Source organism: Rana temporaria, chromosome 4, assembly GCF_905171775.1.
Source record: "Rana temporaria chromosome 4, aRanTem1.1, whole genome shotgun sequence".
Lineage (NCBI taxonomy): Eukaryota > Metazoa > Chordata > Amphibia > Anura > Ranidae > Rana > Rana temporaria.
The window spans coordinates 3,165,194-3,180,691 of record NC_053492.1 but is presented as its reverse complement, the minus strand read 5'-3'; the positions used below and the strand labels follow the sequence as shown (position 1 = coordinate 3,180,691).

At 45.9% G+C, this 15,498-nt stretch overlaps 1 protein-coding gene across 1 annotated transcript in view; it reads right to left on the bottom strand.

Moving 5' to 3' along the window:
- LOC120935226 (zinc finger protein 585A-like) overlaps positions 1-13,982 on the bottom strand; it is a gene marked incomplete at its 3' end in the record, with an annotated part of 241,861 nt that extends 227,879 nt beyond the window's left edge. The window contains exons 1-3 of the mRNA XM_040347392.1: positions 13,768-13,982; positions 11,450-11,486; positions 9,427-9,947 (exon numbers count right to left, since the gene is read on the bottom strand). Coding sequence (XP_040203326.1) covers positions 9,427-9,947; positions 11,450-11,486; positions 13,768-13,982 — 773 coding nt within the window. The remainder of the gene's footprint in view (positions 1-9,426; positions 9,948-11,449; positions 11,487-13,767) is intronic.
- Between the last annotated feature and the right edge of the window lie 1,516 nt (positions 13,983-15,498).

Genomic DNA, 15,498 nt, shown 5'->3' with positions numbered 1-15,498 from the left:
ACTCAAAGCGGCCGCCAGGGCAGTCCAGCCCTGCCGCTTGACAGTTTCCTGGCTGTCAGCCTGGTTCACTCCATCCTCACTCGCCCTGGATAAAATTATACTCGCAAAATGCGAGTAAAAGAGTGAATTTTTGAGGGCTGCATTATACCATTAGGCTGAAAGGGTGCTTAAATCGCAGGAGATATGGATAACGTGTATAGTGGAATTTCCACGACAATATAGCTTCATGTCTGACTCCTAGTTAAAAATGCCCATATATCTCACTTCTGGGTGTATTTATTATTCTATGATATAAGTAATATATGTTATTACTTTCACTGTTTCACAGTCTGATGATATTTACCAGATTCAACCTCTAATAGTGTATATACAGTGGGCCAGATTCACAGATATCTGTGGCGGCGTAACGCATCGTCTTTACGTTACACCGCCGCAAGTTTTCAGCGCAAGTGCCTGATTCACCAAGCACTTGCGTGTAAACTTACGGCGGTGTAACGTAAAGCCGTCCGGCGCAAGCCCGCCTAATTCAAATGGGCGTGTACCATTTAAATTAGGCGCGTTCCCGCGCCGAACGTTCTGCGCATGCTCCATGTGAAAATTTTCCGACGTGCTTTGCGCGAAATTACAGCGCACCGACGTATTTTTTGAACGGCAACGTGCGTTACGTCGTTTCGTATTCCCGGACGTCTTATGCAAAAAAAAAAAAAAAAATTGAAATTCGAAGCGGGAACGACGGCCATACTTTAACATGACTGTTCTAAATGTAAGCCATGAAAAAGCAGGCTTATGTTTGCGACGGTAAAAACCGACTAGCGACGATGTAAGAGATTGCGATGAACGCGCGTATCTTCGTGGATCGCCGTAATCAGCTAATTTGCATACCCAACGCTGGAAAACGACGCGAACTCCACCCAGCGGCCGCCGGAAAATTACACCTAGGATCCGAAGGCGTACGAAGCTGTACGCCTGTCGGATCTTTGCCAAAAGCCGTCGTATCTTTGTGAATTACAAATAAAGATACGACGCGGCAAATTTGAAAGTACGCCGGAGTATCAGCAGATACTCCGGCGTACTTTTTCTGTGAATCTGGCCCGGTATATATATCTTCTGTCTGTTATACTCAGAGTGGATTCGAGATTTTGCTCCCTAACCATATGGTTGGTTATTTATATTTACCACTGCATTGAGATATTTAAGAATAAATTGCCTTTTTTTTTTACTTTTTTTTAAAGATTTATTTATTGTTTTTTTTCCAAGTACAAAGCAAACAGATTTGTAAACGGTTATATCACATATATAGATCACAGCGCGTTTACAATAGCAGGCCATATGGTTTTATCAAAATATTGTGAACCCCGGTTCCTCAACGGGAGGAAAACTAAAACAACAGAAGAAGTAGGTCAGCCAAAGTGGACCACATAAGGCCCCACGACGGGAAAGTCATATAGGTGGATTCAGAAAGTCTTAGGCCGGCGTATCAGTAGATACGCCGGCCTAAGTCTGAATCTGCACCGACGCAAATTTATGCGTATTCCGATAACCAGATACGCTTAAATTAGGCGAAGATACGAGCGGCGTAAGTGTCTTACACTGTCGTATCTTACAGTGTAATTTTTAGGCTGGCCGCTAGGTGGCGCTTCCATTGCGGTCGGCGTAGAATATGTAAATCACTAGATACGCCGATTCACGAACGTACGCCCGGCCGACGCAGTACAGATACGCCGTTTACGTAAGGCATTTTCAGGCGTATAGTTATTCCATCAAATAGCTGGACTAGTAATGTTAAGTATGGCCGTCGTTCCCGCGTCGAAATGTGAAAATTTTACGTCGTTTGCGTAAGTCGTCCGTGAATAGGGCTGGACGTAATTTACGTCCACGTCGAAACCAATACATCCGTGCGGCGTACTTAGCCGCAATGCACACTGGGATATGTACACGGACGGCGCATGCGCCGTTCTTAAAAAACGTCAAGTCACACTTCATATACATAAAACACGCCCCCCACATCCTCATTTGAATTAGGCGCGCTTACGCTGGCCCCATTTACGCTACGCCGCCGTAACTTAACAGGCAAGTACTTTGTGAATACAGCACTTGCCTTGCTAACGTATGGCGGCGTAGTGTAAATACGATACACTACGCCGCCGCAAAGATGCGGCGGGCTTTCTGAATCTAGCTAATAGTATATTAAACAGTGGAGATATAAACCAAGTACATTCAAACCCATGCATACACACAGCCATTCACACCTCACCGCCCCCCGCACCTCCAACCAGAACCCGAGATCACTAAACCAACAGCACTGTCCCCATCAACCTGCAGCAGTAGCAAGCCAACCCAGGGCGACACCCATTGGGTTGGGAGAGCGGAGTGTCTTTCCAAAAAGAAATTTGCAATGTCAAACCAGGGCTGCCAAATCTTGGTAAACTTGGCAGGACAGGCCCTACCTTTATAGAGGCGTTTGAAGATGGGTATAACCTTGTTTTTATCATACGGTACAACATTTGAATATCTGGAGCAGAGGCTCTCTTCCATTGTAACAGAATTAATTTCCTGGCATAAAAAAGAATTATGTGCACCAGAGTTCGAACATGAGTCCTGGGTATGAACTCATTGAGCACTCCCAACAGTCCAACCTCTGGTGTAGAGCTGCACGATTAATTGCAGAGAGAATCGTGATCTCGATTCTCCCCGCCCGCGATCTCCCCACGGGATGACCCGCGATTCTTCTGTTTCACGGCCGGTTCCACGTAACCAGCATGGAACGCAAATGGCGCCGATATCGGAACCGACGTCAGCAGCCTGCGCCGCTGGATGGATGCCTGGGCTTCTCTTGCAGATCTGTACAACTGTAGTGTGTATCCATGCGCCACCCAATGGTTGCTGGCGGTACTGCTTCGGATGTATAAAAAAAGAGACCGGTGATATGTCTGTAATGTTAAAGCGGAGGTTCACCCTAAATTTTCACTTTGGGTGAAGTCAACTACTAGCCATAGACAAGAATTAATCAACGTTTTTTTTTTTTTAAATCGCTATTGTTACCTTTGTACTGCTGCTGTCTGTGTCCTGTCAATCAAAATTCCCCGCGGGGAGTGGGCGTGTATGATCCTTTTCCCCCGACCAGCGCTATGCTATGTCTCCTGGGATTGAGTGCTGAGAATCCCAGGAGACGTGCTGTGCTCTAATCCCGCGATATCTCGCGGGTCACGTGACTGAGCAAGCGTGTAGTGTTGACGGCGAATCCCGGAAGACTACCCTGTGGGCTTCACAGTGCCCGCAGTTAAAATGGAAACGCACATCGCTCGTTTTTAAAAAATATCATTTCCTCGAGAATACAGATTACGGCGGCTAAAGGAGTGGGACACACTGGTGCAGGGGTGCTAAAGGTAGGAGCGCAAGAATAATATATAAAAAAAAAATTGATAACCCGCGGAACCCCCGCTTTAAAGACCATATAACTCCTATGAAAAAGCAGAATCAAAGTTTGATTCTGCTTTTTTCATAGGAGTTATATGGTCTTTAACATTATAGACATATCACTGGTCTGTTTTTTATATATTCATATTTTCAGATAAATTACAGGTTTATTTATTTATTTGGGGGGGGGGGGGTTCTGGCATTAAGTTTTTGAGAATCGTGAGAGAATCGTGATCTTTAGTCTAAGCAAAAGAATTGCGATTCTCATTTCGACCAGAATCGTGCAGCTCTACTCTGGTGTATGAGGAATTGGTAAATTTAAGATGTCCTTAAAAAAAAAAAAAAAAGTCCTTCCAAAACGTCGACAGAGCAGAACAAGACCAAAACATATGTATGTATCCGGCCTCAGTGGAGCCACACCTAGAACAAGAAGCAGCAGAGACAAAACCCATGTGAGCCAGCCTGGCAGGAGTATAATGCAATTGGTGTATACATTTAACCACTAGAGTACCGGGCCATCGTCAAATGGCGGCTCCACGGTGACTCTGAAAATTCAACAGGACGTCAATTGACGTCCTGTATTCTTGCGGCCACTGGGGGGCGCGCGAGCGCCCGGCGCGTCCCCGAGATGCCGATGCGCGTGCCTGGCGGTCGCGATGTCCGCCAGGCACTCGGAATCGGCGGCTACAGGGACAAGACGTGGAGCTCTGTGTGTAAACACAGAGCTCCACGTCCTGTCAGGGGAGAGAGGAGACCGATCTGTGTCCCTTGTACATAGAGACATAGATCGGTCACCTCCCCCAGTCACCCCCCTTCCCCCACAGTTAGAACACAATACAGGTATACATATTAACCCCTCCCTCACCCCCTAGTGTTAACCCCTTGAATGCCAGTCACATTTATACAGTAATTAGTGCATATTTATTGCATTAATCGCTGTATGAATGGCGCCAAAAACGTGTCAAAAGTGTCCGATGTGTTCGCCGCAATGTCACGGTGACAGTAAAAAAATCGCAAATCGCCGCCAATACTAGTAAAAAAATTAATAAAATAAAAATGCCATAAATCTATCAGCTATTTTGTAAACGCTATAACTTTTGCGCAAACCAATCAATATATGATCATTGCGATTTTTTTTACCAAAAATATGTAGAAGAATACATATCGGCCTAAACTGAGGAAAAAAAAACGTTTTTTTTTTTTTTAAATTGTGATATTTATTAAATAAAAAAGTAAAAAATAGTGTTTTTTTTTTAAATTGTCACTCTTCTTTTGTTTATAGCGCAAAAAATAAAAACCGCAGAGGTGATCAAATACCACCAAAAGAAAGCTCTATTTGTGGGAACAAAATGATAAAAAAATTGTTTGGGTACAGTGTAGCACGACCGCGCAATTGTCATTCAAAGTGCGACAGTGCTGAAAGCTGAAAATTGGCTTGGGCAGGAAGGGGCGTAAGTGCCCGGTATGGAAGTGGTTAAACTGTACGTACAGATCATTAGATCCAATAAGATCCTGAAAGCAAACCTCCGAGGCCTCCTCCCACCCCACCTCGGACAGCCCCGGAATGCCCTTTTTTTTAAACTTTACATATTAACTAAATTGTACACCACACTGTTTAATCGAAACAATAAATCGGTTAAATAAATCAATTATGAAAATAATCTTAGTTGCAGGCTTAGGTTGAACATAAATATCAAGTACAAATTTTAGAGCCCTTTCACACTGCCAGCGCCCGAAAAAATGCTGGTAAAGTGCTGCAAAAACTAGCGGCGCTTTACTAGCGATTTTCGGGCGCCAGCAGGGCGCATTTAACCCCCGCTAGCGGCTGAATAAAGAGTTAAAAGTGCCCACAAAGCGCCGCTGCTGATTTCATTGATTTTCAATGGAAAAAACTTTATTGACACCTTGCCAGCACAGCACCCCAGTGTGAAAGCACTGGGATTGCAGATGAGGCATTTATCAGGCGCCATTTTTAGCGCAAAAGCGCCTGAAAAACGCCTCCAGTGTGAAAGGGGTCTTAGGAACGGCAACCATTTGGAAATGGCAAATGTTCAGAAACTGATTTAGAGATCTTAGATCCAGGATGGGTCCGACATCTCCATTTAGTTTTGGAATCACAAAGAGGTTTGAATAAAAACCTGAACCCTGCTCCTTTAGGGGTACTTCTGTAATCACCCCAAGTGATCCAATCCTTTGAAAAAGGACACTCTTTTTAGTGGATCTTTGGAGAGTCTTGAGCTTGGGAATTGAGAAGATGGGATTTCTCGAAATTCCAGTTTGTATCCTAGGGGTACTGTGGATTAGAGGTCGACCGATATGGGTTTTTCTCTGGCCGATGCTGATGCCGATATTTGGAAATTGGGGCGGCCGATGGCCGATATATGATGCAGATTTTTGCGGCCGATATTTTAGGCCGATTTTTCTTCTTTTTTTCCCCCCTTCATCTCATAAAATCTAACAGTTAAAAAATAAAAGCGTGATGCCAGACATCGCATGCGATTCGCACCACATTGGAGTGCACATCACATGCAATGTCTGTGCAAAACAATTTCAGCCATAGAAACTGTATGGCTGAAACCGCATTGCATTCGCACCAAAATGGTGCAGGACCCTTTTTTTGGTCCGCACTGGAATCGGATAGGTGTTCACACCCATCCAATCCGATTCCTGCACTATGTCATCGTTTGCACTGTGATCTGGAAACTGATCTGTGGGTATTAGCTTTACATTGACACCTACAGTGGTTTTCAGATCACAGTATGAACCACTGTGCGATTCAGGTGCGATGTGGGACCCGCACTGAATTTGCACAGTTCTCGCATCGCACTAGTGTGAACCGGGCCTAAATCTGACTGCCCATAGAGTAGAGTGGGGCTGTGTCTGTTCGCTCAGCAGAAACTGAGCAGACATGGGCTTGTCCTCTGCCCGCACTCAGCAGACAGATACCCCACTGAGTAACGCCCACCCTGTGTCTTCTGTTTTGTCCCCATCAGCTTTGCTCTGTCCCCTTCTGCCCCCCTCCTTTTTCACTTGCTCTTTGTCCCCCAACTATTCCTCATGAGTTTACCTCTCTAGTCTAAAGAGTCCCCATGGTGTGCATGCAGCAGCTGCAGGCTGCACAATCAGAACAGACAGCCACATAGAATGAAGCATCTAATCTATGTCCTACCTTCCACTGAGGATTCTCATAGGTGCCATGCCATTCCAGAACCTGTAACTACTGGCCCCGCCCCCTGGTATCACTCGGCCCCTCCCTCTGGTTTTACTCTTCCCGGGCTCTCCCTCATCTCACTCACTTCCCGATAGTCTGTGCAGGACTGAAGGTGGTATAGGATTGGTCATAGGGTGGGCGGGAGGGAGAGAAAGGGAGGGGTTCAAAAACGAGTGGCCATCATCTATTTTGCAGCTTACTGGGAGAGAGGAGGAGAAGGAGGGGCTGGGGGAGCAAAAAGAAGTTTGTGAGAGGCAGTGTCTGAAATTCACAGTGCCCAGGGCTGTGCTGCTTCTCACTGTGCGTGCCGTGTCAGCTGTGCTGAGCGAGGTACATATGGGAGCCGTGCGCGCCGCTATGCTAATCGGCCTAATTAACATAATAATCGGCCAATGCCGATTTCCTAAAAAAGCCCAAATATCGGCCGAACGATATATCGGTCGACCTTTACTGTGGATACTACCCACTTGTCCTGCATTTCTGTCTGCCATGCGGCTGAAAACTGTCAAAGTCGTCCCCCCACTCAGCTGAGCTTGGGCGCCTTTGGGGTTTTGCTTGTTAGCTTGTGCCCCCCCACTGCTTTTTGTTTTACTGGGCTTGGTCTTCCTTCGCTTTTGTGGCTGGCTGAAAATGCTGGGGCTAGATCTACCAGGAGCCGAGAAGAGAAAACGCTTAAAACAAGGACGCTTGTTTTTCTTCTTCTCTGGTAAAAGGGTAGTTTTACTGTTCGATATCTTTTGGATATATTTCTCCAAATCTTCCCCAAAGAGGTGTTCGCCATGGAAGGGGAATCTGGCCAAAAGCTTCTTGCATGGAGCTTCTGCTGACCAATGCTTTAGCCAAAGAATTTTGCGCATCAGCACCAGCTGCAGCGTGTGGCGGAATGCCTGTTGGATAGAATCTCTAATGGCATCCACTGCACAACATAAGGCCCTAGGCATATTTTCCCACAATTTGATCTGTTCAGCAGTCAGATCTTTCATCCTCGATGTCCCTTACACATAAGCCGGTGATGGGCTTTTTTTTCTCCTCACGCTGTCAGCGTTAAAAAAAAAAAAAAAAGAAGATTACCGCCTTTTGTTTACATCACGTGATCAGCTGTCATTGGCTGACAGCTGATCATGTGGTAAGGGCCCAGGACCGGACCTTTACTCGGATCTGTGATCACCCAAGTCTCAGTGACTCGGGTGATCACAGTGCGTGGGGAGCGCGTGAAGGGGAGGACGTCTATTGACATCCTCCCGGCATTTGGGGTCCACACTGTAGCCGTCATTTGGCTATAGTGCGGGCGCCAAGTGGTTAAACCAGGGGTCGACAAAATCCGGGCGCCAGGTCGCAATTGCTACAAGAAATTGTGACCTGGCGCCCGCCGGTAATTGAGGCCGCGGCTTTGCGGCCTCAATTACCGGGGAGGTGGGGGCGCACGGAAGCACAGGATCCTGTGTCTCCGTGCGCTCCCGCCGCGGGCCCGCGACGGCTGGTGATTCAGGCCGTGGCTTTGTGAAGTCCCAAGATTCCTTCTGTGACCTGGCGCCATCTGGTGGTGGCCGTTGGCATTACAAGTTAAACAGCAGTTCTAATTTATAATTTTTCACCTTTTTTTCACTGCCATCTCCTTCCCTCTAATTAGAACCCCCAAACATCATATATATTTTTTATTCTAACACCCTAGAGAATAAAATGGCGATCGTTGCAATACTTTCTGTCATGCCGTATTTGCGCAGCGCTCTTACAAGCGCACTTTTTTGGGGAAAAAATACACTTTTTTTTTATTAAAAAAATAAGACAACAGTAACGTTATCCCAATTTTTTTTTATATTGTGAATGATAATGTTACGCCGAGTAAATTGATACCCAACATGTCACGCTTCAAAATTGCGTCCGCTCGTGGAATGCCGACAAACTTTTACCCTTTAAAATCTCCATAGGCAACGTTTAAAAAATTCTACAGGTTGCATGTTTTGAGTTACAGAAGAGCTCTAGAGCTAGAATTATTGCTCTCACTCTAACGATCGCGGCGATACCTCACATGTGTGGTTTGAATACCGTTTACATACGCGGACGCTACTCACGTATGTGTTCGCTTCTGCACGCAAGCTCGTCGGGACGGGGCACGTTTTCTGGCTCCTAACTTTTTTAGCTAGCTCCTAGATTCCAAGCAAATTTGTCAAACCCTGGGTTAAACCTATAATATACATATTGTTACCCTGTTAATATCATGTTACACATGCCCCCAGAGTTGTTGGTTTGCCCCTCCCACTTGGATTGGGTACTCATTCCATTGGTCCTCTGTGGGTAGTCAATCGGAATTATTCTACTTTCACACTATTTTTGTGATATTTATGTATGTTGCTTATTTTTTTTTCACGCATAATAGTTGGCTTAAGCTCTTGAAGAAGCGATCGGCACACAACATGTAGAGCGAGCCAAGATACAAAACGCCACAATTCTACAGTACATCAAGCACTCCATAAATGAACGTTACAACAATTTCAATTTTCTATGTAGTGCAATGGTTTGATGTATGAATGGTCAAAACGCTATCATATAGACAGTATACATTAGCACAAATTTTTAAACTAATTTGTTTGTTTATTTTATAGATTATACATTAAAGATATTTTAATTTTAACATTGTGTACTGGTGTGCCTAAAAAGACCAAGCTCTATGTTCTATTATTGACTTATTGAATTAATTAAGGATGTGGCACATGTAATAAGTCTGTATCCACAGTACCACTCTGTGATGATACAAGCTAGAAATTTCAAAGGACTTCAGTAATGAACAATTCCATCACTCAGGACAGGAATATGGTTTCTCCCCCGTGTGAGATCTCTGATGTTTGGAAAGATTGGACTTCACTGAAAAACATTTCCCGCACTCAGGACAGGAATAAGGTTTCTCCCCCGTGTGAGATCTTTGATGTATGTAAAGATCAGACGTTTGTGAAAAGCATTTCTCGCACACAGGACATGAATGCAGCTTCTCCCCCGTGTGAGATTTCTGATGTCTATAAAGATGGGACTTCTGTGTAAAACATTTCCCACACTCAGGACAGGAGTAAGGTTTTTCACCCGTGTGAGATCTCTGATGGTTGTAAAAAACAGATATCCGTGAAAAACATTTTCCGCACTCAAAACAGGAATAAGGTTTCTCTCCTGTGTGAGATCTCTGATGTGTGTAAAGATCAAATTTCCGTGAAAAATATTTTCCGCACTCAGCACAGAAATATGGCTTCTCCCCTGTGTGAGATCTCTGATGTTTGGAAAGATTGGACTTCTGTGAAAAGCATTTGCCACATTCAGAACAGGAATAAGGCTTCTCCCCTGTGTGAGATATTTTATGCTCATTAATACTGGATCTAGAATGAAAACACTTCCCGCACTCAGTACAGGAAAAGCTTTTACCTGTTGAAAGGACGTCACCGTCCCTCACAGTCTGAGGTTCCTCAAGATAAGAGGAATACGATGGTCCGGCACCGTCCCTCACAGTCTGAGGTTCCTCAGGATAAGAGGAATACGATGGTCCATCTACACTGTGTGGTGCCGGATGGACATTTGAGGTAGTCGGGTTTTCTCCTGGACTATATTGTGTGATGTCCTCATCTTCTACTTTACAGTCTGGAGACAGAGTGAGACAATCCTCTGAGGTTTTCCTCATCTCCCGTCCATCTACTAAAATAGAAATAAAAAGATTATTACTAGACATGAGCTGATTGGTTCCCCTAAACCAGGACTCCGCCCACATCAGGCAGCTTTGTCTCTGAGGATCTTACAATTCCCCCTCAAGGTAACTAGTAAATGGGTCCTCTGATCTCCTACAACAATGACAACTGTCTTTTATAGGATTGACAGTGATGAGGGGATTATAGGATGAGTGTCCCCACCCCCTCTATCACTCATTACATCTTTCCAACACAGGAAGTACCGCACTTCCTTATTTAGTCCATGATTTAGTCAAAGAGTGAGGATGGAGGAGAACAACCAAGATGAAGACTGGACTGATCCTGAAGACCACCATCATTGGGTTATTGACGCCTCTCTCATTATCACTTTCTGTTTAAGGTTCCAAACTTTGAGGATGTTATCACATTATTATCATCAACATGTAAAAGTCTGTTCTCCAATCAATTATAAAATGTCCAGCTGGTAGAAAATGGGTACAAAAGAGAAAACATTTTGGGGCGTGGCCTGGAGCTGCATGGTGTAGAAAGCAAAGACTGAGAACTCCGTCTGAGCAATATCCTTTACACCGATCTTAGGGGGAGACTCTTCACCTATCACCCTACTAGGCTACTCACAGTGTTACTCCTGCTCCCTATCATCATGTCACCACCAAAACGGACCTCAGAAGCCCTGGCAAAGCTGGATAAATTCTTCAATGAGGAGCGGGACCTGGCGGGGGAAGGGGCCACCCACGGGGGATATGGCCAGGGTCCCGGAGGCCATTTCTCTGTGCCAGACAACTCTTACCTCCAAAATAGAGGAGGTGAAGTTGACATATGCCTCATTAGGCAGGACATCAATAAATTGAGGGAGAGAGAGTCTGAGAACAAGCGCAGGGTCAGTCACATAGAGGATGAAATTCCACCACTGCAGGTGACCACCGAGAGGCTGCAACACCAGCTAAACTCTGTTCTCGGTAAGCAAGATGACACGGAGAATAGGCACTGCCATTGCAACCTCCGCTTTGTGGGTCTGACAGAGAGGGCTGAGGGACCTGACCCCCCACGTTCCTTGAGAACTTGCTTATCAAAAACTACAGCAGAGGCCTTCTGATCCATGTTTGTGGTGGAGCGTGCTCATCGCCTGGCTGCACACCCTCCCCCGAGCGTTGCTACCCCACATTCTTAAACTACTGTGACCGGGATGCTATCCTGTGGCTCGCCCAAGAATGAGGCAATATTCCTTTCGGCAACATCCACATTGTGTTGTTTCCGGATTTCTCTGCTGAAGTACAAAAGAAGAGAGCGCAATTCATCCAGGCTAAAAGACAACTACGCATCCACCACCTGGCTTATGCAATGCTATTCCCAGCGAGACTCTGTAGTCTGTGATGGTAAGGCCCACTTCTTTGAGGATCCTGCTGCTGTCTTGTCCTGGCTGGAGCACAGGAATGCTGGACCTGAACCTACTTATCCCGTCGGAGATGCCTCTCCTTCCCCTCTGTGACTCCTCTGCTTCAATCCGCATTGTCCCGGCTTAGGAACACCCATCTCTCCACGAACCGTGAGTTGGGATATGTCCACGCTCTCATATATCCTTAACCCCTGCGGCCGACCCCAGGCCTGTCCTTCTCCTATGCTCCTGTCCAATTGCCTGGAAACCTTATCCTCAACATCTCTCCTCTTACCGTATTGATCCTTTCAAATCTCAGACGCATATTCTGCTCCGCTTGAACTGACGGAAACTTTCCACCCTGCACCGTTGTGCACTTTTCAGTTCCTAGTCGCCCCCCAACCCAAATGGTGTTACCTGTAACCATGTTTTATTTTCAGACCTGGCTGTTACCATTGACTTTTCAAGTTCTGTTTCCCTGGTCAGCCTCTGCAGTCATTTGTTAGTATTGCCCCGCTGGTCCAGTGCAGGCAAAGTTTATGTGCTTTGTTTTTCTTTCACCTACATTTGACATACCTTGTAAAGACATTTGAATGTACTCATTATTCAACCTCTATGACTGTTTATTTGCCACTTTTTTTAATCCCTGCTCATCACCTGCATAGCCCTGCCCTCTGTGTATGTGTACTTCCTCCCCCATATCACACAATGTATTGTTCTGTGTTTAAAATTTTGGGATGTTATATTGCAGGCCGTTTCCTGATGATCCAACAAGCTCCAGTTTTTGCAGTCGGATCCTCAGGGCCGGTCTCTATTTTTGCACTTCACCATCAGCAGACTGCAAGTTCCACCACCGTTCCAGTTTGCGGTCCTACAGGAGGTGGTGACCTTTAAGGCTAAGCACCCCTCGGTGCCCGCCATATGGCTAGGAGATTTCAACATGACCATCAAGCCCAATCATGATAGGATCAGCTCCACCGCCCCATTGTCACCTCAGCCCTCAATCACTAGGTTCGGGTGGTTATTTTCAGAGTTCGCCATGTCAGATACACGGAGGCACAAGTATCCGATGGCTGTTGCTTACCCCTGTTTCACACCTTCCCAATTTGCCATGTCTCGCATTGACCTGATAATAGTTTCACCCTCTTTACTGCCAGAGCTGCTTGATGTGAAGTTTGGTGTCAGGGTGCTTTCTGACCATTCCCTGTATTGGGCAACCATGCGCTTGCCTATACTCCCCACGGCCCGCATATGGAGGCTGAACCCTTTTTAGCTGACCACTATGTCAGATTTGGAGAATATCCAGCGGGATTTATTTTTATTTTTCGTACCAACCAGGGATCTGTGTAGGTTGGAGCGGTGTGGGTGTCCTCACATGGTGAATGCGCAGGTAAATTGCTTGCCTATGTGGCCCACCTTGACCATAGGCCCCCGGTCGTGGTTACACTTTTTTTTTCAGTTCAGTACTTTTTTTATTCTTTTTCCAACAATACACATTTATACATACATTTTGTCCAGATACTTATGTGGTTACACTTTAGTCACCCTCTGGTACTGTGGTCTGGGAGCCTTCCCAAGTGGCTGAGGAGTTCAAGCGGTTCTACTCTAATCATCTCCCCAGCTCATCACTCCCCAGAGGAACTGACCCTGTTCCTTCATGACATCGATTTCCCCACCCTTACCCCCTATCAAATCAGCCTGCTAGAGGCGCCCATCACCACTGACTTTATGGAAGAAGCTCTTGCACATCTACCACCGTCCAAGGCACCTGGCTCCAACCGCCTCCTCCTAGAGTTCTATGTCCAATTCAATGAGATTCTCAAACTGCGGGCACTCTATGCCCATATATTTGACTTCCAGTGTCCATGGGTGGAGCTCTAGTTGTATTAATACCTAAACCAAGGAAGGACCCGCCATTTCTGGAGTCCTATTGCCTCATCTCCATCCTGCAGCTAGATGTCAAGATCTTGGCCAAATAAAGTGATCCTTAGCTTAATACATCCTGATCAGATGGGGTTCATGCCCAACAAGAATATAGCATTCAATCTCCCTAGGCTCTTCATGAACCTTCGTCCACTCACACGATAATACTGGATCCCGGGTGGTGGTCAGCCTGGATGCTGCTAAGGCATTTGACTCCATGGAATGGGGCTACCTGTGGGAATGTCTTTGCATGTTTGGCTTCGACCCAAAATTTATTAAATGGCTCCAACTCTTTTACCAGGCTCCCACTGCCTGGATCCAAGTTAATGGTAGGATCTTGGACCCCTATTCCCTCTCCCGCTGTACCCAGCATGGTTGCCACAGGCCCCCAATGCTGTAAGCCCTAACAGTTGAGCCCCTTGCTATCACCATTAGGGCACATGTGGACATTAAAAGCCTCCACATGGGACAGATGACTGAGGTCCTCAGTCTCTATGCAGATGACATGCTCCTATACCTGAAGGATGCTGGTGCTTCGCTCCAGGCGGCTCTGCAGTTCATTAAACAATTTGGGGCATATTCCGGATTACAGATTAACTGGTCTAAGTCCCAAATCCTCCTGCTGGATGTAGATGCTCCCTCAGCAGACCAAGCATCACTACCCTTGGTCAGAGCCAGTAAGCTCAAATACCTAGGCGTACAAATCTCACAAACCCTCACACACTATATAGGCTTAAACATAGAACCCTTGTATGATCTTCTTAAAACCAAAACTCAGACCTTTTCCCGACACCCCCTCAGTATTATGGGACGTATCAATTTGGTGAAGATGATACATCTTCCCAAGTTGATATACCTTGTTTGGCATGCTCCACTATATATTCCCGCACAGGTCTTCAAATCTATGGAAGCCATCATAAACACTTTTGTATAGGGCCCTTCCCACCACAAATTGTCGAGGAGAGCACTGAAATGTCCTGTCCACCTCGATGGAGCTGCTCTACCAGACACTGCACTGTACTATGTGGCCTCTCAATTATCCAATTTTTTTCTATTATAATCAAGATGACAGGGATAGGTACTCCACCCTAGTATGCTCCTCTGTACCTCTGGTTTTTCCCTGGGCATTCCCCAGGTTTTGTCGTTATCCTCTGTACCTGGCCTGGTGGTTCACCCCTTCCAGGTTTTACTCTGTGGCAGCTGTGAATCGCCTCATATGGGCAATAGGTCTCACATGATATTCCATCACTGCAAAATATGTCAGGTGACTATGTCCATCACCAAGGCCCCAACGTTCCACACTCACACCCCGTTGTGGGACAACCTGCAACTGCCCAAATTGCAGACTGTCCCTGACTATAAACTATGGATTGCCCAGGGGGTTATATTTCTCTCACAGCTCATAATTACTGGCTCAGTTGCATCATTCCAGACCCTCACAGATCCCATATGCTCTTCTGCTACCTCAAACTCAGTCACGCTCTCAACTCCCAATTCAACGGCTCGAACCCCAGACTTGAATCACTATACCCAGTGGAAGTATTCTTGGGTCAGGATCCTAAAAAAACTGACCTCCTTATTTTGCAATCATCTCCTGTTACCCACAGCCACTTCCCAAACCTTTCAACTGAAAACCAAAATGGGAGGCAGACTTGGGGGAGGTGGTGAATGAGGATTGGGATGAGGTACTGGCCTCCTGTAAGCTAGTGTCCCCTAAATTGTCTGACCGCCTCATTTTTTTAAGTTTTTATTGAACAATTTACATTCTGAACATAGTACTGCAAGTTACAAGGCAATACTGGAGAAATGCACAAAACAATGAAATATGGCTCATACACATATAGACACAGCAGATCAAAAACGTATTCCAATTGAACAATCAATGAGTG